This window comes from Sardina pilchardus, chromosome 3 (genome assembly GCF_963854185.1).
Source record: "Sardina pilchardus chromosome 3, fSarPil1.1, whole genome shotgun sequence".
Taxonomy (NCBI): domain Eukaryota; kingdom Metazoa; phylum Chordata; class Actinopteri; order Clupeiformes; family Clupeidae; genus Sardina; species Sardina pilchardus.
Genome location: NC_084996.1, coordinates 3,157,909 through 3,185,907, shown reverse-complemented (window position 1 = coordinate 3,185,907; position 27,999 = coordinate 3,157,909). Strand labels below are relative to the sequence as shown.

General features: G+C 47.3%; 1 protein-coding gene across 2 annotated transcripts; it reads left to right on the top strand.

Annotated features, from left to right (window-relative positions):
- epn2 (epsin 2) lies at positions 1-27,987 on the top strand. Of its 2 annotated transcripts, XM_062531339.1 has the most exons (10): positions 1-216; positions 5,013-5,936; positions 10,609-10,650; positions 13,180-13,292; positions 17,356-17,454; positions 18,562-18,691; positions 22,075-22,248; positions 22,758-22,844; positions 23,495-23,704; positions 23,986-27,987. In XM_062531339.1, exons 2-10 carry the CDS (start codon positions 5,342-5,344, stop codon positions 24,321-24,323), a joined length of 1,788 nt encoding a protein of 595 aa, XP_062387323.1. In that variant the 5' UTR covers positions 1-216; positions 5,013-5,341; the 3' UTR covers positions 24,324-27,987. The 2 variants fall into 2 exon arrangements, with proteins under 2 accessions (XP_062387323.1, XP_062387324.1); XM_062531340.1 differs by lacking the exon at positions 10,609-10,650.
- The last annotated feature ends 12 nt before the right edge of the window (positions 27,988-27,999 follow it).

Genomic DNA, 27,999 nt, shown 5'->3' with positions numbered 1-27,999 from the left:
AACCCAGTGCAACCGGAGACGTGTAGCCTTGCTAGCCCGCTAATCACATAAACACTAAAACTGAGCGTCTATGATTTTTTCTCCGAATAATAAATAAGTTTAATTAGCAAGTAAACTTAGATTTTACTTGATTTATTGTATAGTCACTGAGCTACATAACTTATGCCGGGTTGTATTCCCGGGCGAAAACTGGTCTGAGTTTCAACTCAAGGATTGGTAAGTTACTGTTTTGCTTTTAAAGGGGTAACGTTAACGTTAACATAGCTATGTGATGCTGTCGCTAACAGAAGAAGAGCAATTTCTTCATCAGGCGCAGTGCTGAACAGATCCAGCTAGCATACTGTTGAGTAGTTGTAGTTTTGGGATATATGTTGGTTTCAAAGTCTTCTTTTACTTTACGTAGCCATGCAAGCGTTTATTCTGAAAGAAGTTGCTTTGCTAACGCTAGCAGGCGGTACTGGAAATACATTATCAGCTAGCAACTATTGCCTAGGCTAGCTAACTTTTGCCATCGAAAGCAGCCATTGAAGTGGATAGCTTACGTCGACCAGTTGATTGGATAAATCTAAGACGACATGTCTTAGATTACAATCAACAAATTGTTGTGTCGTTCAAGATGTACACATACAACTTTATGTGTTTGTTAAGAAACGATTTTAAATCAAATAACTGACATGTTTTCCTTTCTAGCTAAGTTATTAGCAGGGGCAGCTAACACGTTAGCACGCATCCCAATGTTAGGTCCTCTGAAGTTTTGTTCATTTGTCTTTTCCCAAGTTTCATTGCTTATGCAGTTTTGCAGGTGCGGCTAAGGATTTACTAATATGTAGATTATGCGATATTAATCCATGCTGAACTTTAAGTAACTTAATTTTGAAATAAATAACTCGATGAATTGTCTTGTCTTATCGGACCGCATCTTTCTGAACTTTGATGGGAGTGATGTGTAGATGTCCTAGCTAGCTCCTTGCTCGAGACCGAGCTAGCTAGCGCGCTTTATGAACCTTGGCTAACGTTAGCTAGTGTTGGCTGCCGACGAGAAATGCTGCTAATGTTAGCTTGCTAGTATGCAATCATGGTGTCCTCGCCCTTTCTCCTGACAATCTTCTATTCCAAATTGTTTTAATGTAGTGTAGCAGCTAGTTGTCGAAGAGACATTAGCAGATAACCTTTGACGATATGGTGATATACCGTCTTGCCATTCCAATTTATGACAGGGTCGCAAGGTTGGTTGTGCTTCAACTTGTTTTCAGGATAGTGTGGATTATCGTTAACGTTAAGTTGATGTGTTGTAAACAAACTAATACATGTCTTGTACATTTTACGACAGTGGTTATCACCAGTTACCAGTCCTTTGACATATGTCCTGTTTCGGAATGTTTAAGTCTTCGCGGCTAGCGTCACTACAGCGGGTCAGTGTCTGTCCAGTGATCAATGTGGGCTTTTTAGTAGCCTACTCCTGCGTCTTTTCTTTGGAATGTCTGAACGCACCCGTGTCCGTGGAAGATCTTTGTCTATTGTGTGGTCAGGGGGTGACAGATGCATCTCTTGCCTGATCCCGTCCCGGGATCATTGGCTTTGTCTTGCAGGGCACACGGGTTCTCAGTGAGACAATGGGTAAAGTGACTGTTAGCTTGTAGGGTGGGTATGTTGATTCTTAGACCAAGCCATTTCTGAGAGCTAACATTACCTTGCAAGTGTGATTGATTATTTCAATCGAAAATCTACAGCGTGTAGGGTTACTGACTCTTATATTTATCCGTGATCTGAGTTTATGTTTCTATTTGCCAAATGTCTGAAAATGTCAATCCCTTTATTGAGCAATAGCAAATCTGAGTAACCAAACCGGATAGATTACAAATGACTACCTTGAGGGGCCACCCAGAATCTGATGCAGTTTCACTGCAGTTTTTGGTCCCATATTCACTGATACTTGGGAATTTGTCCTCTCCCAGTTCTGCACCATTACCACAGCCATCTACAAGTATCCACTAACTGTTATGTCACCTTTCATCTTAGAAAGTGTAGGGTGTGGCTGCACACCTCAGCACCCCCTTGCCACATATACACCAAGGCAAACTCACACACAGGCACAGACAGACACTCGTCTGCTTGATCCCATTCGCCCCCACATGTTGTTCTCGGCAGCAGTTTGCAGGCTTGCAGCCACTTGTCCGTCCTAGTGTGTGTGGATTCCAGCCTTATCAGGGCAGCCGGGCCGCCCTTCACGCCTGTGCGGTAGTGGCACATCAAGCTTTAGCGCAGCGTTGTTAGTATTCACAACAGAGACCTCGGGGACCAATCCTGCCCAGTGGCAGAACCTCCTCTTATCTCCACATGTGACCTGTCGAGCCAACAGTGGCTAAAGCACTAGCAGTAAAGGTGCTATCTTCAGCTTTGGTTTGCCAAATTATAGAGCAAGGTGGTTGCAGCACTGTTATTTACACTGCTAATATTGAGTTGGCTATATAGTTTGATTAAATCTGTTGACCCTAGAAAAAAAACATTTGAGTAGTATTAGCCCTGATAATATTTCTAAAGACATTTTAGGATTTGTGTCGCTTTTAAAAAAGTGGGCTAACTTTTGACATTAGGGTCCATGAAGTTCTTCAACAACTTTGTATGTATTTTTCAGATGACTCAGATTGAAAAAATCAAGGACATGTTGACACATGGGTAATTCACGTGGGGCCGCACAATGTATGCTGGCACACTAACCGAAAACAATTTGACAATTTTTCTGTCACCATCAGGCTCTTATCAGGCAACGAGAAGTTGTTGTGATCTAGACTGCTGCATACCCATAGCACAATAGTCTGTACTTGTTCTAGGCTAATGTGTGACTCACAATTTATTGTCAGTGTAGCAAGCACCCACTTGCAAACTGCCATTTCCCAACAGCCCCATGTGAATGACTGGTGTCATATTTAAAGTAAGCCCATACCAAATGTAGCCAAAACCTCCAACACTGATGCAATCACTTGCATGCAATCAAATATTTGTCATAACTATTGTCCCAGGGTGCACTTGTAGCACACTGTCTACTACATCTCTGCTAGGCTGCTAGTGTTGTGCCTTTTTCCCATGCTGTGCTTGGCCTGTGGAGCCACGCACACACAGATCCGGCTCTGTGTGCTCCACTAGCTTCCTGGGTCCCCTGACCCCCCTCTCCTCTCTCCATCCCTCTCTCCATCCATCCATCCATCCATCCCTCCCTCCCCTCACAGATTTCTGGGCCAGTAGAGCTTTCTTTCTGCTGTGATATAGTTGCCCCTCTCTTCCTGTTATACGCTGGCTCTGAATAGGTGATTAAAGCAGCAGATGTTTCATTAGGGCCTCGCGGCATTCATGCGTATGCAGGCCCAGGGGAGCGGGATGGAGGGAGGGGGGAGCTAGGGCCCAGTGGCTGCCAGGCAGGGGAGAGTCCAGCACTCGGTGGGAGTCGCCTTTCAGTGATTCTTAATGAATTTTTACGGGATGCGGCAGCAGACAGCTCCCTGTGTTGTCTCGACCGGAGCACATGGCCCTGCTAGGGCACTCCGGCTATCCCTCTCATCTATTTTTCCTCTCCCTTGCCCACTTTGGCTTCCTTTTTGTCCTCCAAGCCTAAGCACAGGAAGCATGCAGTCCCCATGGTCTGTTCAGACAGGGGGTCGTGGCTCCCAGCTATTCAGAGCAAACTGTGTGGGAGCAAGTTTATCAGCTCTATTAGCTTTATGGACCGTGTGGTCGAGGTTGCGAAAAATTTCAAACGTAAAATTCATGAACTAGGTGAACTGGTATGCTAGGTTTTCTTTAACAGATGGCACAGTCTTATTCATCGTATCAACAACACCCTTGTAGGTAGGAGGATGACCAGGCAAACCAGACCATAAAATGTGTGTCATATTTCCAACTCAGGATATTACTGACGAACGTTGATGCGCTGCCCTGTCCGATAAGGGAAGCAATTCAATTGATTCTTCCTTTTACGCTGTCAGCCTTTGAACCTCTTTGGCGATGACACAATAGAGTTTCATTAGAAATTCAGTTGTGCTAAGTCATGCGATGCAGACCTCGCTGATGTTCCTTCCCAGGAGCAGAATCAGAATCGGGAAATGGGCGTGTTTGATGAGCTATATTTAGCTAGCCTGTGCGATGACATCGAGGGTGTCTGCATCCTGAACCTCCGAGGATGCGTGACAAAACCTCAGACTATTTTTTATGCTTTTCATCACACACACAGACACGCACACAAACACACTCACTCTCGCAGCATGCAGTATTGATGTGGTGTGTGTGATGCAGTCACAAGTGGTAAATGGGTGCCTATGCTCATGCGCTGAGTTGCAGTCAATGTCTTCAATTACTGTAACAATGCGTCACAGAAACAATCTCAAGCATGGAGCTTCCCTAGCTCGCTCTCTGTCAGTGCGCACACACACACACACACACACACACACACACACACACACACACACACACACATTGCTAGGATATTTCAACCCAGATACCTGGATTCAGGCCCACATGTCAAGTCTGTGTTAGCTAGGAGAGGTATTGTGTGTGTGTGTGTGTGTGTGTGTGTGTGTGTTTGTTTGTGAGAACAGCTGTGACCTATTTCTCTTTATCTGACTGGTGGGATCGTTTTAACAGTAGTGAAGTGCAGGTGCAGACAGGAAGTCTGCTAGCATGCCTTGTTCCTAGCTGCACATATTCCAGTCCATATACATTACCATAGTTGCACTAGGACCTTTTTCTCTTGCCTTACAGCCTACTTCTGTTGGTTTGTTTATGTTTTCAGTTTTGAACAAAGTGGAAAGCACGGGGGTTAAGACAGAAGTTTCCGCCCAAACTAAATGAACAAGCAACAGAATTGTTGAGTCAGCAGAGCACTGGGAAAGTTAGATTTGAGTACCCGTGTCTGTGTGTGAGAGGGAGAGAGAGAGAGAGGGAGTAGTGCCTTCTCATGCAGAACATGTCATTCTGCTTCAGTCAGTGCATCACCTCTGTGCTCTTGTCTTGCATTTCAGGTAATGGAGGAATTTGCTGCGCCGACCCCCTTCTCTGCGTGGAAATGATTATAACAGGCTCTGCTACAGCGCAGGGATACTCTTAAAACACGGAACACAGAACTGGACTTCTGAACGCTCCCAAATCACACATACACACACATACACACACACACACACACACATTCAAACACAAAAGAACTGTTGAACCCTTTCTTGTGAACTCCTTATAAAGAAAGTCCTTTTTTATTTTTTTTGGACGGACAAGGCAGACAAGCGATCACTACTTTTACTACTTTTTTATTTTTATTATTTCTGCACGTGCACACACACACTAAAAGACCATCACCATGCCGAGCTCAACTATTCGCAGGCAGATGAAAAATGTAGTGAACAACTACTCGGAGGCGGAGAAGAAGGTCCGGGAGGCCACCTCCAACGACCCCTGGGGTCCCTCCAGCTCGCTCATGTCGGAGATCGCCGACCTCACCTACAACGTGGTGGCCTTCTCCGAGATCATGAGCATGATCTGGAAGCGCCTCAACGACCACGGCAAGAACTGGCGGCACGTCTACAAGGCGCTCACCCTCCTGGACTACCTGATCAAGACGGGCTCGGAGCGCGTGGCCCTGCAGTGCAAGGAGAACATCTTCGCCATCCAGACGCTCAAGGACTTCCAGTACGTGGACCGCGACGGCAAGGACCAGGGCGTGAACGTGCGGGAGAAGTCCAAGCAGCTGGTGTCGCTGCTGAAGGACGAGGAGCGGCTGAAGGGCGAGCGCTCGCAGGCGCTCAAGACCAAGGAGCGCATGGCGCAGGTGGCCACCAGTGTGGGGAACAGCGGCAGCATGGGCTTCGGGCGCGGCTCCAGCCAGCCAAACCTGTCCACCAGCTACTCGGAGGAGTACGGCCGCTCTGAGGGGTCGCCCGCCTCCTACCATGGATGTGAGTATACAGTATAGCCCTTAGGCTCTCCAGGTTAAGTGTGTCTCTTTTTATTTAAATGGTGTGTGTGTGAGTGTGTGTGTGTGTGTGTGCGTGTGGGAGGGGTGGTATAGTTGAGTGTATTGACTACATTGGCTTGTGTTTTAAAGGTGAGGTAAGTAATGACAGAAAGAAATGACTGCACAATGCCTTGTTTGTTGTGCTTATGTACCAGGCAGGTGTTGGTAGTAGTGTTGATATTGTGTAGTTCTAATTAAGCACTGAGGCAATAGTTACAAATAATAGACTGGAGCGTGTAAAGACGCTTTTTAAGCTTTTGTATGTTTCATGCTCTTATTGGTAGTTCTGTAGTGTGATGGAGTAACGTGGGTTGTCCGCACAAATGACGCTGAGCAAAAATGACTGATGCATCAAAGAGAACGAGCCTGTCTGTAATCCAGCCCTTCAGGCAGGGCATCCTGCATGGACAAGCGCTCAGACAGACGGGAGTATTTTAAGCCAGTCGCCCGTTGTGTTCAGCCTGTGATCGCAGACAGAATTGTCCGTCATCGGTGCCTTAAAGCAAGTGTGTCTCAGCAGTCTCGGTATCGTTTCATCTGTGACTGATGATTTCATCTCACTTTATTCGCCTCGCCTCAGCCTCTCAGACAAAGATAAAGCTTGGATCACAACTGGATTCCAGTTTTTTTTCGATTGATTGAAGGCACCCCTACACCGGATTCGGACACAGGTTTTTGCCCCGCAAAAGAAGTCAGCAGACATGTCTGTGCTCGGGAACGGGAATCGAGAGATGGGTCTTTGCTCCAAAACATCTCTCAGCACAGAAGCTGTCCCATTGCGGCATCCCAGAATAAACATGCTATTTTCGGATCTGGGATAGTTCAGTCTTTTCTGGCGAAAAAGCCACGATGGTTTCCCATGCTGTCACCATGATGCCACCATGATTGGCAATACCCTCCCAACCACTGCAGTGCCTCAAATATGGCTGTTGTTTCCGTTTCACCATGTAAATACCTCAACCCCACCCCATGCCCCAACCAACCCAGTCCTCAAACTGTATGTTCTCCATGGGCTATGGCCATGACTTCATCAGGCAGGCTTTGGACTGGAGAGCAGTTAGCTGCATGTGCTAATCCTTTAATCTGCAGTGCTAGGAGACTGGGAGAGTCTGCATGTCTGTGGTGGTCTGACGGACTCCAGGGGAGGGAGGGAGTGGGTGCGTGGGTGGTGGGAAGGGGGGTTGGAACACCTTTAGCATGTCAGCTGGTCGTATGCGCCCTGTGCTGAGCTAGTGCTGTGAATCGTAACCCCCCCCCCCCACCACCAGTCCATGCACACTCCCACACAGCTTATGGAGACGGGAAGGGCTGCTGCAGGCATCCAAGGCTCACGTCTACATATGAGCCTCGGATGCCTTCAGCAGGCCTCTGCTGTCTCGTGGGTCGGTATCTCCCCCTGTCCTGCAGGAAGAGCACATTCCTGAACCCCCTGAAGGCACCATGCTCTCTGCTCGGGGTCACTGTGCTGAGCCAAACAGGAGGAAGGAGGATAACCCCCCCCCCCCCCCCCCCCCCCCCACATACACACACACACACACACGCACACACGAGCACACACACACACCCCTTCTTTCCTCCATCCCCGACAGACAGACAGACATACGCACACACGCGCACGCACACACACACACACACACACACACACACACACACACACACAGTCCCAACCCCCACTTCCTCCTCCAAAACCTCCAAGTTCCCCATCCCCCCACCGTTGACTCCCTACATGACAAAAGAATTTGGTAATCTTTCTCAGGGAGCCTCACCACAGATGTCTCCAAGGGTTTTGGCCACACGACGGTGGGCTCTCAGGAGGAGATAAGCATGGCAGCAGCAGGGAGGGAAGGGAGCCGGGGCTGGATCGAGTCCTTGATTTACCACTTCAAATGCTTTCCCAAAAGTGGGGCCGTTCGACTGAATTATGCAGAGGCCTTGAGAGTTAGTGGGGAGGGGAAAGTTTGTGTTGGCTCTCGGCGTTCAAAACTCACCCCTCAAAATCTGTGAATGGAGTTCAGACACTGAGGAGAAAGTGAGAGAGAGAGAGAGAGAGTGTGCTGAAGTTGTCCCTGCACAACTTTTGGCCTTCCTTCCTCCTTCGTGCAACTCCCGTGTGTGTGTGTGTGTGTGTGTGTGTGTGTGAGAGAGAGAGAGAGAAGGAGAAGTAGATTGCCTGTGACAGCACTTTGGCAGTTGGGGAGGGGTGGGTTTTGAGAGGGAATTGTTGGAGAGTGTGTGTGTGTGTGTGTGTGTGTGTGTTGGGGGGGGGTTGGGAGGTGTTATTGTTGGCTCTGGTGTGTGTGGGTTTTAATAGAAGAGTCTGAAGCTGAAGCGGAAGTGTAAGCAGCTGAGTCATTAACAAAGGAGAGGGAAGGTTGGTTGGCGGGGGGAGCGGGGTTAGCCCTGTGGAAGAAAGGCTGGGGTGTGAACTGTGGAATTTTTCTGCATTCCTGTAGATGTTTCCGGGTATTGTTCTGCAAATGGCCCTTCAGTTACACAAGAGTCTTTCGGGAGAGGTTAGAAAAAAATGCTGTTTTGGCACAGGGCTTCTGATCTTATCAGAGTTTTTCTGCTCCATATACGAGGCAACAGGAAACTCAGCTGAGTGCGGTCAGTCATTTGCAATACTTCTGGAAAATTACAGAAATCACTTCCACTTCCTCTTTACAGAAGCAGCCCACGTATTCCGAAGCCTATTGTAGCGGTAGCAGTGGCAGAAGTTCATCTCTCAGAACATCATTTCTGTAGTAAAGCCTGTTAATGAATGAATGGATGTACAGTGTACACAAGGGCAGGTTAAAAGTTGAACTCAACTTAATGTTTCATCCTTACTATATTAGAAGCAATCGGCAAGGGAAACAGATTTTTGTCTGTGTGTGTGAACATGAAATATGAGCCCACTCAGGCTAGCCTTGATTTACAGGGTTGGCTGTCCTATGTGTTGTCACTTCCCCCTGTCATGCTCTGACCATATAAGGTGAGGTGACACAGAACATGGAATGCCGTAAAGAATACTCAAAGTTCTTGGTTCATCACTGAAGGCAGATAACCAAACAAAGCTCGCTCAGTCAGGGAGATCAGCGGCTATGTTTAGTTATGCCACTGCAAGGGCTATTTGCGTTCCATGCCATTTGTCCTCTGGATAACACGGGATGGCCACCGTGGGAAAGCGCTCAAGTCAAATTGCGCGGCCTTGCTAAATGGTGGGCGAATTTGTGACGAATGGAACAAAAATGTGCATATCTATGCAATGGTTGTTTTCTGTTTGAGAAGTTTGTCACGATCAGGGGGAGGAGGTGTTGTGTGGTGGTGTTGGTGCTGCTGCTGGTGGTGCTGTTGCCTAGAGACGCCTTGCTGGCGTTATGGAAAGCAGCTGATGGAAACACCTGCACTAGTTGGCCGCCGTTTACCGACAAGCCGCCTCCACGGCTGTCCGCTCCACTTCCTCTATCTACCGTCACGAAAAAAGTGTACGAAACACCTGTGAGAGTAGTCTTCCATCACGTTTGCTTGGTTGAGGAATTGAAGGTTTAAATATAGATAGACTCGCTGTGCTTTCACTGCCGTCTCAGTAGCAGTAGTAGTAGTAGTAGTAGATCTCCTAAGGATATCTTTACAATACCACTAATCCTGGATCAAAGGCCCCTGACTGACCGGCCAGCAGGTGTATGTTTTGAACGCTTGCCAAAGAATAGCAATCAGCTGTAATGCCTCTGGTATTCGTATTCATATACACGTGCAACAGTAGTTATCTTTCTTATCTTGCTTCTACAGAGAGCCTTCATATCTCTCTCATTCTACGCTATGAGCAAAAAAACGCAACGTTGAATCATTACGACAGACATGTAGACAAACCCGACTGGAAATGGAACCTTGACTCGGGGCCAAGTGTTATGGATTATAGAACGAACTGGACAGCGTGAAGTGCATGATGTTACTAGTACGCCCATTTAGATAACAACCATTCCAGATGACTATCTGTCTCCAGCGTGCATATTTTCCATGTGGCCGAGGTCTTTGTCATCGGTGTTGAACAGCAGTGACAGGAGGGACACTGACTTTCTGCTCTGAGGTGTCCTCTGGAGGAGGCCGAAACGAGCCCTGGCAGTGACAGGGGAAAGCAAGAGGGGTGAAGGAATTTATAAATGGCCTCCCGTGAACCCTGTCTTCGTAATCTGTTACTTTGGCCTGCGCTCTGCCTTTGACTCACACTCTAGCTATTCCGCTGAACTGGAGGAGAGGTCGGGCGCAAAGGAGTCACCCATGACGTTTCACAACCATTTCACATCACGTCACACAGCGGTCTGCCCCCCCCCCCCCCCACCTCGTTCTTTTTTTTTTTTTTCTTACTTAAACAACGCCATGGTTCTCACACTCGAACGCGTTCAAATTGCCTTTGGCATGGTTCTCACACTATCAAATGCTTACGTGTTGCTCCCTTAACCACATGCCAATTTCACAGAATGCATGCCCCATGCCAGGAAGGTGCTCCCTTGCCACCCCCCAACCAAAGGGCACAGTCCCCTGTTACTTGAAATGGGAGTGTTGGCGGGTGAAGCGTAGCTGGTGGGGTTAGGCACTCTGGGGATGATATTGATTTCTGTTCTGTTCCACAGCGCCAGAGGGACCAGTGGGGACTGATGAGGAAGCTTCTGCAGGTCTGAGCTTTGTCTAGCCACAATCCCCCCCCCCCCCCCACTCCCACACTCCCCGACTCTCATCTGGTGTAGGGTTGTCTTGGAGAGAAATGGACTCCGATTGTTTGTTCTCTGCTTTCCTTTTTTCCCTTTTTAAAATAGTCGATCCTCTTTCTCGTTTGGATCATAACGGTGTGCATATGGCCTTACTCAGTCTTTTTATTTTCTGGCACTCACTCACTCTCTCTCACACACACACACACACACACACACTCTCCTCTTCTCTCTCTCTCTTCCTTCTCTCTCTCATAAACAGATGTCTAAATCAGTGGGGACCCAGTTCTGTCGTCTGTCATCTCTCTCTCTGTCCTATGGAAGTGCACTGTAATGGTACACCCCCCTCCCCCCTTCTCTCTCGGCTTCCTCTCCTTTTCCTTTCCGGTAAACCATCAGAGCCAGTAGCCAAGCACAGAGAAAGAGAGCGAGAGAGAGAGAGAGAGAGATAGAGGCTACGCTTGCCCTGCTCCTTCCTGTCCTGCACCTTTTCCCCTCTATTATGAGTGTGTGTGGTTACGAGAATCCATGTTTGTTTGTTAAATTTGCCTGCCTCTATTCTGCCTTTCCTTCAGTGTGTGTGCGTGGGCATTTATGATCATGTGGACTTATGTGGGTGTGGGAGTGTATTTTATCTTTTTTTCCAGCTGGCATCCATATCTTACACCTCCATCCTCCTCACCTCCCACTTTGTGTGTGTGTGTGTGTGTGTGTGTGTGTGTGTGTGTGTGTGTGTGTGTGTGTGTGTGTGTGTGTGTGTGTGTGTGTGTGTGTGTGTGTGTGTGTGTGTGTGTGTGTGTGTGTGTGTGTGTGTGTGTGTGTGTGTGTGTGTGTGTGTGTGTGTGTGTGTGTGTGTGTGTGTGTGTGTGTGTCCTGCGTCCTGCCTACAACTCATCCTCCTCACCCCCCTCTATTTGTGTGTGTGTGTGTTTTGTCTGTCCGGTCTGGCCTGTGTCTCCCTGGGCCCCGAGTGGCCCGTGTTTATTTCAGGGCCGCCAGCACATGGCCTCTCTGCCTTAATCCAATAACACGGCAGAGGAAGTGGCGTCTCCATTGGTGCAGCCGCAGGCTTATAATCAGGGCCAGCCGCTGGCCACACGTACGGGCGCTCCACGTGGGACAGACCCGTGCTCCCTGCTACTAGACAGGCTCCCTGGCCGCCTGCTTGGCTGTCACTTTTCACAAATGCTTCTCCTCTGTGCTGTTCCCTGTAAGGTCCTGTTATGTGCTCTCTCTCTCTTTCTTTCTTTCTCTCTCTCTCTCTCTCTCTCTCTCTCTCTCTCTCTGTCAACTGTCTAAACACAGTGTTTTTTAATGCTCTTTGACTTTCATCTCTGACTTCTCTGTCATTCTCTCTCTCTCTTGCTCTCTTGCTTTCTCTCTCGCTCTCTTGTTCTCACTGTTGCTCGCTCTCTCTCTTGCTCTCTCTTTCTCGCTCTCTCTCTTTCTCTTTCTCTCTCTCTCTCCCCCTCTCCTCCTCCCACTCTCTGTTTTTCCCCTCCCTCACCTTGTCGTTCCTTCATCCCATGTATCTGCCATGAGTGTTCTGGGCTTAAAGGAGATCCCTCGGCGGCGCGCTCCAACAGGATCGGCCCAGCCCCAGATTAGAAGTCCTTCCTTCCCGCAGACGTAGCGCTGCTGCTGCTGCCTGTTCCCGGCCAGCCTCTCCCCCCACGTCCCCTCGTCCGCGCACGCCTACCCAATTTAGCCTGTTAATGCACCGCTTTTGTTTCCCGTTGTGTTACTGGCTTAGCGCAGGCAACCTGACCCCACGTGACCCCTGTAGCTCACTGGCTGTGCGCTCAAGAGAGGGTTTTCATCACGAGAGGTCTGAGCTAAAGCACCATCTCAGAAGGAAGGGTGGGGTGGTGGTGGGGGCAGCTGAAATGCTGACGCAGTTTATGTCTATTAATCGGAATCAGGCAGAGACGAAAAGGGGAAGCGGTGACTCACAGTCCAGCAGCACTAGTGTCCTCTGGCTCACTCTTCCAGGCAAGGACACACACTGTCCTGTCCTTGATGAAGTGTTTAACACCCATCCCCACCCCCATCCCGGCAACACACACCCTCCCTTAGCTCAGCAGTGGTCAGCTTTGCTGGCCAGGCCCGACCCAGCCCCCTGCCGTCTCTGTCCATGATGGAAGCATCTCCGGGGATCTGACCCATCCCTTGGAGACCGGGTGGGACACAGCAGCACTGATAAATGGAGGTGGAGACGATGATGGGAAGGAATCAGGGGGGAGTTGCTGATATGTATAATATGTGGTGGAGGATGTGTGTGTGTGCTTGTTTCTGGGGTGGAGGTGTTGGATGCGCACACATGTCAACATATGTATGAAAAATAAAAGACATTGGAACAGGTATTGTGTGCGTATGCTTGATGCGTTTGAGGGTGTGTGTGTTTGTGTATGCCTGTGGTGTTTGAGGGTGTGTGTGAGTTGAGTCACAACAGATAATGACCGTGTGTGTGTCTATGTGTTTGTGTGTGTGTTTCAGCCACGTCCCCTAATGCGGGCTCGGAGCTGGAACAGGCGCGGCCCCAGACAAGCGGAGAGGAGGAACTCCAGCTGCAGTTGGCCCTGGCGATGAGCCGAGAGGCAGCCGAACAGGTAACACACATGCGTCCCATGACCTGCGTACCGCTTTACACACACCTACTTCAAAGCAGGCCACACCTAAACACACCTACACACTACTACGTCTTCTTCACCTGTGATGTGGCACGTTTTGAAATATGTTTTCACAAATTGTTTTGACGTTTGCCTTCATGTCATCAGCGTGAGCGAGATGAACAAGCTTGCCATTTGTGTGAAGTAAGGGATAATGTATAGAACGCCGGTCATTATCGGAAAATAATTCCCGACAGGATGAACTGAACCCCGACGCACAGCGGAGGGGTTTTGCTTCGTCCTGAAGGGAATTATTTTCCGATAATGACTGGCGTTCTATACATTATCGCGCTTATTATACGCCTACTTGCCAAAACGAGAAAAGAAACTCATCTCAATGTGTCTTTAGCAATGACTTGGCTACCGTTTCGTGGCTTCCGCAACAACTAGCGGAGTGAACCCGTTGCCATTGGCAGCGGTCATTATACCTTCGGAGCGGTCATCTATCAAGAAATAATGACCGGTAGAACGTTGGGAAATCCCATTCAAGTCAATGGAGTGTTCTCATTTATGTGGGCTACTGCCTGCAACCCCCTGTGAATACTTAAACAACATCACACCAACCATTTTTATTTGTAGTCCACCTCAACTTTTTATCACCCACTGGGTTCGGATGTCTTGTCCACTCTGCCCTCAAATATGCAAGCTTCTCCCCAGCTGGGTCCAGCCTTGTAGTTGTACCTTATCTCACCTGAGTTCCATGCGTTGCTGGAATGTTCCGGAGTGCTTTTACAGAGATGGGGCCCCACTAGTAATACTTGGCCCTGGACTGACGCGCCGTTTATTTGTGCAGTTATTTTTTTTTTCTTCTCTTTTTTTATGTGAAGATTTTGGGTGGGTGGACAGGGGGTCCGACACTACAGTACTCCACCCATCTGTATGTTTATGCTCCTTGATTACAGATTAGAGGATCTGCCGACCATCACGCGCACACACACACACACACACACGCACACACACGCACACACAGACACACACGCACACGCACACGCACACACACACACACACACACACACACACACACACACACACACACACACACACACACACACGCACACACACGCAGACGCACACATGTACTTCCCTCCCCTCCAGTGAAAGCAGACAGGAATAAGGCGAGTGTTAAACAAGAGTACAAATTAGGCTGTGGAGGAGCTTCAGTGGGGCGGCTGGAAGAAGCAGGAAGGAAACGAGGAAATGAGGAGTACTGGCTAGCGGACAGAGTGACTGTTGGACTGACTCACCTGGGTGTGCTGGCACGGTGATGTCTGGTTTCCCTGTGGTTTTCCCTCTAGGGACTGATATTTTGCCAGTGTCTTGTGTCTATAGTCACGTGTGCTTGCATGGGCTCATGTCAGGCTGAATTGTCGTGTTGCATGTCTTACATGCTGTGTTTATGTGAACTTTACATAAGGTTTTGGTTAGTATGAGTTCATATATCTTTCGTAGGGTTTACTTTGTGTATGAAGTATGGCATATATTATCAGAATTGTTGTTGAGTCTCTTGAGTGTGTGTGTGTGTGTGTGTGAGCACGCCTGCATGCCTGCCTGCCACACTGCATGCATGCATCTGGACATCTGGATCGGATTTCCAAGTGGAAATAGGAGGCAGGCCCTGCTGGTTAGTGTGTGAAAGCGAGGCACGCCATAGGAGGTTCCTGCTGTCTTTTGCAGCCCAGCCCTCTTCAGCCTCCGGGACCTCTAGCACAGGCCTCTCTTGCTGCTCCCAAGTTCCTCAGGATTCAACCCCCCCCTTTTACACCTGGATTACCTTGAGCCTGGTTTGGTAGAGGTCGGTTCTCTCCTCCTCTGGTTTTGTCGCCAGTGCTTAGTCTACCTGTAATCATTAAATTACATTAACGTTACAAAGTCTATGGTCGTTGCATATGTGAGTGGTGGTATTCCCTTTATTATAGTTCTTCTGACTGTGACCTGAATAGTGCCCCAGTGTGCTTTATAGCTCTTATCTGCTGAGGTTCCTCTGTGTTGCTTTACCTGTGACGGGAACAAATCAGAATCCCAGCACACCTTTGAAATCATGGGTCTGATTCGATCCTGTTTGTGCTTTTTTTTTTAAATTATTATTATTTGAAGAATTTGGGTTAATACCATCCTTAATACCAAACTTATCTTACAGTTAACGACTAACTAACTAGCTAGCTAACTTCTCTTATCTCTACTATAAACTCACCAGTCACAGAGTCTTCCTGCGACCAGCCCCTTTTCCGTGGCCCCTCGTTGGCTTTGCATGAATTCAGACGAGCGGGTCGCCCCCAAACGAGAGAGCCTCCAACCCGTCCTGTCCCAGGGCTCCCAGGTCATCTGGAGCCTCAGCACTAATCACGTCTCTCCCCCTTCTTCCTCCTCCTCCTCCTCCTCCTCCTCCTCCTCCTCCTCCTCCTGCTCTTCCCAGCATGACTCTGGCTTGTCCTCGTTTCATGTCCGCCCTCTCAGAGACCGTCTCTATTACTCCCACTTCCACCCCTCCACCATTCTGAATGAAGCTCATTATGGCCTATCAAAGCCACTTCCTCTGTCTGGGAAGCTCTGCTCCAGTTTTGTGTGTGTGTGTGTGTGTGTGTGTGTGTGTGTGTGTGTGTGTGTGTGTGTGTGTGTGTGTGTGTGTGTGTGTGTGTGTGTGTGTGTGTGTGTGTGTGTGTGTGTGTGTGTGTGTGTGTGTGTGTGTGTGTGTGTGTGTGTGTGTGTGTGTGTGTGTGTGTGTGTGTGTGTGTGTGTGTGTGTGTGTGTGTGTGTGTGTGTGTGTGTGTGTGTGTGTGTGTGTGTGTGTGTGTGTGTGTGTGTGTGTGTGTGTGTGTGTTAGAGGAACCTACAGCTGACCCCTCCAGTGAATATGAATGCTACTCTCAACTCATATCGCGCCAAGTGGGCTATAGCTATTTACATACCTCTGTTTTGTGTGTGCGTGCTTGTACAAATTAGTGACCAATGTTCCTTGAAAGGGCACCAGTGGTCAAAGAGAAGCTTAACAGAGGCTGGCTGGCGTCATGGACATCGAGCCCTTATCCCATCCTGAGTAAGAAAAGAAAGAGAAACACTCCTTTAAAAAAACCAAGAAACTGAGATTGAAGCTAAATTACAGATAAGCCTCTGTAGTCGTTTCTCTCCCTTCCGCCTGCTCCTCCTCCTGTCCACTCTCTCTCACTCTCTCCCTCACACTCTCTCTCTCACACACACACACTCTCTCTCTCTCTCTCTCTCTCTCTCCCTCTCTGTTCCTTTTCTTCTCCTCGTTCTGGGCCGCTGTGAATGGCAGGCTTTGTGTGCCCCATCTGGAGTGGACAGAGGGGAAAGAGGATGCCAGGGCCTGGCGTTCTGACAAATTGAGCGAGCGCTCGAGATGACCCACCAAAAATGCCTGCATGTTGCTCGCCCCCGGGCCCCCCCGGCAGCACACCCGTCAAAACGGCTCAGCCTGCCCGTAATTGATTGTGCTTGATGGAAAATAAACACACGCTGTTGATGAAGCCTGTGGCAGTCCAACTGAACTGCTTTTATGATATTGCAGCCTCTCCTCATAGTTGCTCATCATCATCAGATGCATATAAACAGGTTTATCTTTGAAGAGGCAGACTGGGCAGTCGAATGCTGCCCAGTGTAATGAGGTCTTGCTGGTATAACTGCTGACTGATCAGAAATAAACTTCTTAAAGTTTTTATAGTTATTATTTGCCCTGAAGAGCTTTGATGAATGTTTTTGATAGCTGTTTTTGCCTCATCTCATTTGCTAATTTATCTGCTTATAACAGTGAAGTGTATCAGGTCCTTAAGTCCTGTGCTGTAGGTTTGACTTGACCAATCAGTCAAATACATTGATTGAGGTCTGCCTATTTTGCTTGTGGTCTGTCTGCTGTATGCAGTCAGTTGGTGGGTTTCTGCTTTCATCTCAAAGCTCTACTGTTTTATTGGAGAGTCTGAGTGCTCAATTCCCCTAACAGTCTTGAATTGAATAAGAGCTAAGTGTGTGTGTGTGTGTGTGTGTTCAGGAGGAGCGAATGCGACGCGGGGATGACCTGAGGCTGGCGATGGCATTGGAGGAGAGCAAGAAAGACAACTCCGGCAAACTGATTAAGAAAAAGAAAGAGGTATGTAGTCATCATGAATGCACATACGTAGACCCTCTTCCATAAACAGACTCTCAGTATAGATCACTACACAAGCCAAGGCAGACTTCAATTAGATCAGTCTGACTAAACATGGTTTACCTTTAAGCAAACACATGTAACCTGTAGATCAACAACGAAATTAAATATTCACCCTTGGAAACAAGTGCACCTTTACCTTAACTTTGATAGTGCACTAAGTGCAGGGGAATTAGTATGGATTCCGATTCTCCTAGAACTCCCTAACTTCTAGAACTGTCCAGTATTCTGATGCGATTGCTGCCCCTTACTTGACTGCACAACTCAGCTGTTGGCCGTTGCCTTGGCTTAAGCTGTGTGGAATTTTAATTATTCCGCATGGACCAAGTCCACCATTCTCCACATCCCTGACGGCTTGGCCACAGCACAACTTGTTTTCGTAATGGTAACATAGTTTCTCCTAATTCAGGCTGTCACTGGCAAAGAGACGACATCATTTAGACGGATGTGGATATGCGAGTGCTGCTTGCCTTCGCCCACTGCCTAGAGCAAAGAAAAAAACACAACAGCAGTTTGCCCAGCTTACGGAGTTATTTGATCAAGTGGTGGTACACAAGCACAGGCCTTGGGGCACCAAGACATGATTGATTCTGATCACAGCGGTAGCACACAGCAGAAAATAAAAAAAATAAATAAAAATAAAAAAAAAACTCACACAGCTCTGTTGCCTTAAGTCAAGTGCTGGCAACGCGAAGGTCATTCATTTCCCTCCCAAACAGCAGAGGGAGAAATAATAGAAAGCGCAGTCATATAATATGCATGTGCTACTCGCTGGGCCGCAGATGTCTTTGGGTGGAAAATGAAATGATCCTACAAAGCGCTTGGCAAGAATGAGTAAAATATTGCCCAACTGAAAGCATCTGCCAGCCGATAAGCGTTTAGCTGATACAAGTGGTTTACGCAAGACAGAAAGTTCACTGCAAATATGTGCCTGGGAGTTTAGAGAGTTGTATTAAGAGTGAGTGCGCGTGTTTACTCACAGACTCATTTTGTGTGTGTGTGTGTGTGTGTGTGTGTGTGTGTGTGTGTGTGTGTGTGTGCGCGCCACAGCCCCAGTCGTCTCTGATGGATCTGATGGCCCCTTTGCCGGAGGGGGCTGCCGATCAGGCAGCTGATCCCTGGGGACCACCACCAGCAGGAGCAGGAGCAGCTGCAGCGCCAGACCCCTGGCAGGCATACGGTAAAGAGTTACAAACACACACACACACACACACACATGCAAACTGACATGCGCGCACACACACACACACACACACACACACACACACACACACATGCAAACTGACATGCACACACACACACACACACACACACACACACATGCAAACTGACATACACACACTTATGCACAAGCTGATACACACACACACACACTCATACAAACTGACACACACACACACACACACACACACACACACACACACACACACACACACACACTCATGCACAAGCTGATAGAAACACACTCCTGCACAAACTCTCTCACACACACACACACACACACACACACACACACACACACACAAACACAGAGAAACTGACACACATATTCATACACATTGACACACAGAACATAAACACAGCACATACAGGTAGATAAACACACAGTAGAGTCACAAACATAAGACACACATAAATACACACTTAATAAACATTTCCAAACACGCAGGTTACTCTCACTAGCAGAGACGCGTTGATAAATACCCAGATGGTGTACACAGCACGGCACAGAGAAATTCCAGACAGCAGACTTATCCTCGCATAAGCTCAGGCACACACACACACACACACACACACACACACACACACACACACACACACACACACACACACACACACACAGAGACAGCCAGTAGGCACAAGTAGGCAAGATCAGTCCTATGCAGCTACTTCTCAATACACACACACATTCACTACATACATTTCAAACAAACACAACCATATTTATCATAAATGAAAAGGTATCTCAAACTGATTCCACGTCATAAGTCACACACACAGACTGTTCAGAATTGGAGGCTTCTTTCCAGATGCTTAGTTGTAAACGTAAACACACACACACACACACACACACATTATTTCTAGATTAATATGTTCTTAGTTGTGGCCATATACGATGATAAATGTGAACACACACACACACACACACACACACTGACAGGAGTGTGTCACAGCCTAAGTAGTTTATGTTCAGACGTGTGTAAATGCATCAGGCCGAGTACACACACTCAAACCCTGCACTGTGTGATGTCGTCGGTTATGATCCGAGGAGAGGCTAAGAATAGCGCTGTGATAAGTGTGTGTGGTTTGAAGGAGGAGGTGTGTGGGTGTGTGTTTGTGAAGCACAGATGTCACGTCCAAGATTCGCAGGCATTCCTTTTCAAGTGCTCCTTAAATTTGTGTAATAGATCCTTTTTATTACCCTTTTGTTGCTTTTAATGTGTGATGCCCATCCATTGTAGGACTGATCTACTCCAAAAAATGTATTAGGTTCCATGGCCCATGCAACAGCACCTAAAAATCTGCTTAAAAATCCATAGTTGAAAATAAGCAAGTTTAACCTCTGAATTTCTTTGCAAATTGCACCTGATTGATGATGCATTTAAATGTTAAAAAAATATTCAATACCACCATGGCTCGTTAACCACATCTTCTGGCATGTATCACCACCTGCTAGAAAAAAAAAAAATCTTTGAGAAACACTGAAATCTGCCATGCAGTTTTTGCTTAATCCTGCTGATGGACAGAACAAAACAAACAACAGTGAAAACATAACCTCCTTGATGGAGGACATATGTTCTGCTCAGGGGGACATGTCACGATGTTTAATGACTGTTATAGCTTTAGTCCCAAGGGCATGGGGCAAGCACTGGCTTTTTTTTCTGCAGAATGAAGTTGTGTCTTCTGCAGGTGTGTGTTTGAAAGTCAATGGGGCCAGTTTGAGACTCGTGGAATAAGCCTAGTCCTGGACTAGAAGGGACCTTCGATGGAGAAAGGCCTTTTATCTTAGGACTGGATATAATCCATATACAGGAAGCAGCCTTTGTTGTCTTGCTCAGAGGATGAATGAGGGTTATGGATGAGCCAGTCTGTCTGTCTGCCACAGTGTGGAGACGGGCTAGTCTCCTGCCTGTGTGTGTGTGTGTGTGTGTGTGTGTCTGTCTGTCTGTCTGTCTGTCTGTCTGTCTGTCTGTCTGTCTTTCTTTGTGTCTGTCTGCGTTGGTGTTTTTGAACGGGGTGTTCTACCAGACACTGATGGCGGTCATCCAGGCCAGCACAGGCACTGTCTGTCTCTGTCTCTTTTTCTCTGTCCCTCCCTCGTCCCTCTCTCTCTCTCGCTCTCCCTCTCTATCCCCCTCTCTCTGCTGGCTTTCTCTGTCCTTCCTTGCATTCTCTCCACTGCGCCTGCCCTGGCCCATCTATCTCTGTCAATTTGTCTGTCCTTTGCTCTCGTGTCCCTCTTCATCTGTTGCTGGCTCTTTCTTTCCTTTTTTCTTTCTTTGTATCTCTCTTACTAATAAGTATATTGTATATTTGTATGTGTATTCTATATCTCTCTTCTTTGTTGTTTATGTGTTTTTGTCCTGTATTTTCTTTCCTTTCTTTCTCTCCTTCACCTTTCTGTGGAGGTGAGACCTTGCCTGTGTGTGTGTGTGTGTGTGTGTGTGTGTGTGTGTGGCAGAGAAATGCGGCTGGGCCGGTGGAGGCACATTCCAGCGCGGGCCACAAACAAAAGAGGCTCAGTATGCAGATCTGCAGGTGGAACGCCCGTCTGTCTGCCTACCCGCCCGCCGTGAGCCCCCGCCACTGTCCCTCCCGTGCGTCACCTCAAAACCGACCCCTGCCTATCCCATCCCCCCCCCCCCCCCCCAAAACAAGGCCTCATCAGACAGACAGAGGGACAAGGGGACAACACAACCATTTTTGGGGCCACCCATGACCCTCTGTGGCGTCTACTTTCACTGGTATCAGAAAATATGCAAACCAGTTCGGTCACTATTCCATGACGGCACGCGTGAAGCAGGCGGGCGTCGATGGCCTGGTGCTGAAGGCTCTCCCAGATTAGTGGACAACTGGTGCTACCTTTGCCCGCTGCTGAGCCGAGCTGAGCTACGGCTAACGGAGTGGAAGCTGTGGAAAGAGTGCCCCTGTGTGGCGTAGTGTGGTCCAATCAGCAGATGGCCACGGTGGTGGCGAGCAGGTAGAGGTCGCCAAAAGTGCCTGTCGCTTTCGTTCCCACTGTATTAAAGGGCCACGAGTGTTCGGTAGCCAGCTGCCAGATGAGTCCCATTACAACCCATTGATTCAATTCCCACGCTTGCGGCAGCGTGAAAAAGAACTTGTCAAAAGCGAACACATCAATTGAGCGGACAAATGTTTGGGCCATTCTGTGAACATGAACAGTTCTACACGCCGCCAATGAATGATATTGAGATTTTTTTTTGGTCCTGCTTTCTGACTGGCTCTTCAATTCTTTTCTTTTTTTCTCTCTCTCTCTCTTCTCCTCTCTGTGCCTCCCTTCATCTCTTCTCCTCCTCTTTTTTTCCCCCTCCATCCCTCCAGGTGCTGCCCCTAAGCCAGCTGCCACTGTGGACCCGTGGAGCCTCTCTGGGCCCGGAGCAGGGGCCTCAGCCTCTGCCTCAGTCACCCCCATGAAGAGCGCTGACCCCTGGGGGCCAACTGCTGCTCCTGCAGCTGATCCCTGGTCTACTGCTGGCCCCAAAGCTTCTGCAACAGGTTCTCTTCTCTCTCTCTTTATTTCTCTCTCTCTCTCTCTCTCTCACAGACACAAACACACACAGATACTCTCACACTCATATTGATTTGAGCTATTGTGTTCCTCTAAATGATTTTTTTCTGTGTGCTGTTGTGTACTACTGCACATAGTCTAGCTATTACCATAGGTGATGAGTGGAAATCTTGTATTCTGCAGCTGTCACCGTCACCGTTGAGAGTTGGAACCACATTCAAAAGACCAGCTCAGGAAATCAAATTAGGCGAGGATTTGTATTCCATCTCAAGTTGACACACAGGGCGAGTTACATGGGAAATGAAATTTGAGTCCAGAATAGGACATGAATCACGTTACCACTTGGCAGCATTGGCGTCACTACCAGAACGTGCAGAACGCTTTTGTAGCCAGGGACTCATCTATGCCACATCTTTGGTTTCTGACAAGCTGCTGATGATTGGCGATTATAACAATGTTTTTTTTATTTATTTATTTGATTTATTTGCCTTTCCAGGAAGCTTCGACCTGTTCAGCACATCAAACGGTACTTCCAGAGAGGACCTGTCCGAGTTTGACAGTCTCCGCAACTCGGCAGCAGCTGGTGAGTCACTCATCAGTCCTGGCTGGAGATTTCATCTCCCCCCTACACACACCCACACACTCACTTACACACACACACACACACACACACACGCTCTCTCCCGCCCTCCATCAGCCTTGGGCTGGGGATTGCTGAAACTTGGCTCCTGAGGTAGCGGCCTCTCGTGTGAATCACCCATTCCGTCATGCCTACCTGGCTGACTCCTCTCCTCTCCACAGCTTTCCTTCCCTTTCTTTACACCCCGCGCTTTACCCCCCCACCCCCACCCTGTTTCCTCTCGTCACTTAAGATGATAATGTGTGGCAGAGTGAGTCAGCGCTGACCGAAATGACAGCCTGGTGAAGATGAGCCAGTGCAGACAGCAAAGAGCAGACCCAGTCATTTCTAGTCTGATATGATACTTTTCAGATAAATCACTTTCACAACAAGTTGTGTTGGAGTTGTAGAGTCATTTTGGATTCAGACTTTGATTAAATCTTTTACCGATTTGTGAAGTGGTTTATACAGGGAGCTTATTCTCTTATGTAATACAGCTTACAGCATTGGTGTAAGTGCTGTGTCTAACAATTAAGATGTGGCCTGAATGTTTGCTTGGTTTGATTTGCCGACCTGAACTGGCGTGTCCTCCTTTTTTTCTTCTTCCACGGCAGGCGACCGCAAAGGCAGCTATGGGCTCCCCACATACACCAGCATGTCTGGCAGTCCTGACCTGTTTGACATGCAGTCCGGTGGCGCCCACATGAGGAAAACCCCCGAGTCCTTCCTGGGCCCCAACGCTGCGCTAGTCAACCTGGACTCTCTGGTGACCAAGCCCCCACAGCTGCCGGCCCCTGGGCCCAATCCTTTCCTTTTGACAGGAGGTAGGTGCAGCCACCATCGCTACCGCCACCACCGCTACCGCCACCACCACAACAACGACAAAATCCTGGGTTGCCATGTCCCTTCCAATTAGTAGCCAGACTCGAATGAACTGAATTTCCCACTGGATCGAAAAAAAGAAAAATCTTTCTGTGTTTTCTGTCTGCCTGTCTCTCATTCTCTCTCTGACGTTTTCAAATTTATGGAGCAGCCAGTGAATTATTTCTCTCAAGTGACTATTAGAAGGTGTAATTGTTTATTGTCTGTCTGTGTCTGTCTGTAGGTGCTGCCCCAGCCCCTGCTCCTGCACCCCAGAACCCTTTCCAGATCAACCAGCCGCAGCCCCCCACCCTCAACCAGATGCGGGTCAGCCCCATGCCCGGTTTTGGCGGCCTGTCCCAGCGGAGTGCTGACCCCCTGCCCCTCTCCTCCATGGCTCCTGCTGCAGGCCCCGTCTCCATGGCGCCCATGGCCCCACTGGCGCCCATGGCACCCATGATGCCCGCCATGGGCATCCCCAGCTCCATGTCTCTGCCCCAGCCCCTTATTAGTGGCGGCATGCAGCCCGCCGGGCCTGCCGCCCAGGCTGGTGGTGGCGCCACCAACCCCTTCCTGTTGTGAGGAACACTCGGAGCTCTGTACGCGCCCCTTGATTCCCTGACCCATGACCCCAGACCTCTGTGAACCACACCCTAACCTGCTAAAGCCACCCTTTTACTCTCTCCCCAGCACCCCCTCTGATATGGTATAGACAGCATAGTCTGTTGCATCCCCCTGGCCCCAGTTTTCCCCCTCTCTCAGCTCAGTCCAGACCATTGTGCTATTTGAAGACTTTTTTTGGAGCAGCAGCACTGGTGTTTACAGTTTTTACACAGGCAGGGGAGCTCTCTCTGTCTGTCAGAAGCAGGTACCATACATTGATTTGGTATTTCTTTTATTTTGTTTTGAATTTCGTTTTTTTTTTTTTTCCTTTTCTAAATTTTCTCAAACCATCGATGATAACTGTGTATCTGTAGGTGTTATTTCTCCCGCCCTCACACACTCTCCCTCTGAAATGTGCTGCAGCTTTCCGTTAAGCCAGCGTTGAATTCAAAAGGGGTACAGATTTTCTTTTCTTTTTTTTTTTCAAAAAAAATCTTGTTAGAGGGCTTCTTTTTCTTTGTATAAGAGGCTTTGAAATTCAATAATTATGTTTTTAATCGTCGTATGAAAGCATTGTATTCACTAAAGCTAACCCTTTTTAATCAAAGCAAAACTATATATGTTCTACGTCAGTGCATATACACTATGTGTATTTACAGGATACTTAGGTAGACACCGTATAGAGAAACCCTATCAGTTTACAGTGGTATTGATTTTAATGTTCTACGCAGGGATTTTGCACACGCTCTGATTTATTTACCCTTTTCCCTCTGATACACTTTTCAGTTTTTTTTTTGTTGTTGTTGACTGTTGACTCACCATTAGTCCTTAGCCTGAGGAAAACAATGATCAACTTCTTTGTTAGGATGTGGCACTTGTACCAAGCGTGACTAAAAATCCCTCGGCACACGCTGTGTGTTCGTTTGATGAGGACTTGGAGGAAGTGTACGCTAGCATGAGTTAGCAAGTGGCGTCCAATATCCGAAGTGTTGGGGTATGAACTTCACAGTGAAGTTAAAATGAGTTCTATTTTCTTTTCTTTTTTTCCCCCTTTTTTTGAATGCATGTTAGGGAATCGGTTTGCATATCCCAACGTGGCTATACTTTTCTACAAAAAAAAAAGCCTCTGTTTTGCTACTGCTTGCAATCCCGAGTGATTGAGAATGGGGTGAGTGGGTTTCTTTTCGATTCAGTGCTACCGTAAAGCTCGACTCTTTGCACAGCTTTTGTTTCTACTTTTTTCTTCTCTTAAAAAGGTCGACTGTTTGACAGAGCTAATCAATACTAATTTTTAGTATTCAACTGCCTAGCTTTTCATAAGGTGATCTGTAACAAGTGAGTTATCAAAAACATTCTGAAAGGTTTCTTTTCAGTAATCCTCATTTTTATTTATATTTCTGGAAAAAAATATATATTGTTGTCATAGAAGGAACAAAGGGAAATAGGGAAAAGCTGGTATGTGTTAAAAGAAAAATATCATCAGGTCCTAATTCATCTTACTCAACATTATTAGCCTACTAATCACTCCTATCCACTCCTACGGTTTATGTAGCTGTAACTGTATTTTGAGAAAGAAATACATGAAATAAAATGTAACGCTAGTTAGTTCATGCCATTACGACAAGAACTGATTGGGGTGGAAATCTCTTAAATCAGTTGACGTGGTCATCTTGCTGATGTTTGTTAAGTGTATGGGCCTTGGGACTTTCCTCTCTTTTAAACCGCTTACAGGAAGAAGATTGGTATGATGAAGAGTTGGTGGGGGGACTCTGTTGATAGATTCGATCGTCTTTTGTCTTTCTTTCTTTTTTTAAGTCATGCTTTTCTCTTTCCGTTCTGTCATCTGGTCCATCATGAATTGTAAGTCTTAGAACTACCACCCCCCCCTTTTTTTTGTTTTGTTTTGTTTTGTTTTGTTTGTTTGTTTGTCATTTCTGTACTGATATTTTATGGGCAGAAGTGGCCCATGTTTTGATATCACCACTTGCTCATGGGCCAACACCCTTTATCCTGAGGCTGTTTGTATTTTGGTGGCTGTGAAATTGACCTTGGTCACCAAGGCTCCTGTCATGGGGTCACACTCGCGTGCAGTTATACCAAAGGGCTTTGACGCTCACTAGCCTATGTGAGATGGTCACACCATACACTAGATTGCCTTTTGGAGTACAGACGCAGGCCCCAGGGACCTAACTTTTTTTTCCATTCGGTCACATATGAACAGATATTTTAAAAATCAGTTTGGTTTTTATGTCTCTCCCTTCTCTCAAGAAACACGTCTTTAATGTTTTTATTTGACCTGAAAGCATAACAGACATTTGTGTTTTTTTTGTTTTTTGTTTTGCTCCGTTTCTCTGTTACAATGTGTTAATGATGCATTTAGAGAAGTTATTCCCGTTACACCACTGTGGAAAAACCTACCGATGCACCATGTCAGTTTGGCACCTCGTGGCTATGTAGTGTAATCTTACAAGCACAACCCTCGCAACGTCTCTTAAGTATCTGTAAGAAAAAGAAAATAGCTACCAAAGTCAGAACCGTGATTTTTATTTTAAACGAGGTGCTGTAGTCTGAGAATTTTCTAACTCCTATGTAGATGAGACGTTTCATGGGCCCGAATGACTTCTCTGAAAATCACTGCCAATTTACAACCAGTAACATTTTTGTTTTCCATGAATTGTAAGCTAGTGGCCTCTACTGGAGCCGTCATGGTAGTGCTGCCCTTATACAGCTTAGCAAAAATACTGGGTGTAATCATGACATAGTGGAAGACGCACCAAGGCATGTTGTTCTCCGGCGCCCCGGGGAAGGTAAGCTCTGTGCGGACAATACTGTTGATCCGTGTCGAGCATAACACACACAGAAACAGAGGTGGACGTCTGACTTCAGAAAGTAAAAGTCCTACCATGCATTGGTTCTACTTGTGCACTTAACACAGGAGATGTAAAATAAATAAATAGGTCCTCTACCTGGATGAGGGGTTCTGCTAACTAGAATCAGCTGGTTTAGTGAATTGTTACAAGAATGAGGTAGAACCTCTACTTCCTGGAGTCTCATGTCCACCATTCCCCCTCAAAGCAAATTAATCCCTGCAGAGGATCGTCCTACAGCTACACAACAGGCTGACTGCACTGTATTCAAACTATTGAAATCTGTCAATAATACATTGTGATGTGACATTTTGATTTCTGCAGCATTTCCTCTTGAAGTACAAACAAAAATATGCATTGCTCATCCTGGAACCTCTTGTTTTGGATGTCTACCTGTGTATCACTTATTTCTGTTACAGTGTATTAATTATGCATTTCTTGTGGTGAACTAACCTTGTGAACATGCATAAACACGTTTTATTTGATTTTTCTTTCCCCCTTCCATGTTACTGTGTCTGTATATTTACCAAACCGTTTCATATTACTGGGAGCAGGCTGCTTTTTTATGGATATGTGCTCGACTTGTTGGCATTATAACTGTATAATATAATTTATCATTTGTTCTATTGTAACATATTGTTCTGTACCTTATTTCTGTGTAATGGTTTTTGTAGGAAAGTCACATGGGACGGTGTGATTTGTTTTAATGCCATCTAAAGCGCAGCAAGCGATCAAGGACCTGTAGCTGCAATGGTAAAAATAAAATGTATCACTCACACAGGGCTTGA

What these genes read in the sequence shown, in the direction of transcription:
- epn2 (XM_062531339.1), top strand. Translation starts at nt 5,342, where the DNA reads ATGCCGAGCTCAACTATTCGCAGGCAGATGAAAAATGTAGTGAACAAC. An exon ending in GCCGAGAGGCAGCCGAACAG is followed by an intron (nt 13,293 to 17,355) that starts GTAACACACATG and finishes GTGTGTGTTCAG; the next exon opens with GAGGAGCGAATGCGACGCGG. An exon ending in TGATTAAGAAAAAGAAAGAG is followed by an intron (nt 17,455 to 18,561) that starts GTATGTAGTCAT and finishes TGCGCGCCACAG; the next exon opens with CCCCAGTCGTCTCTGATGGA.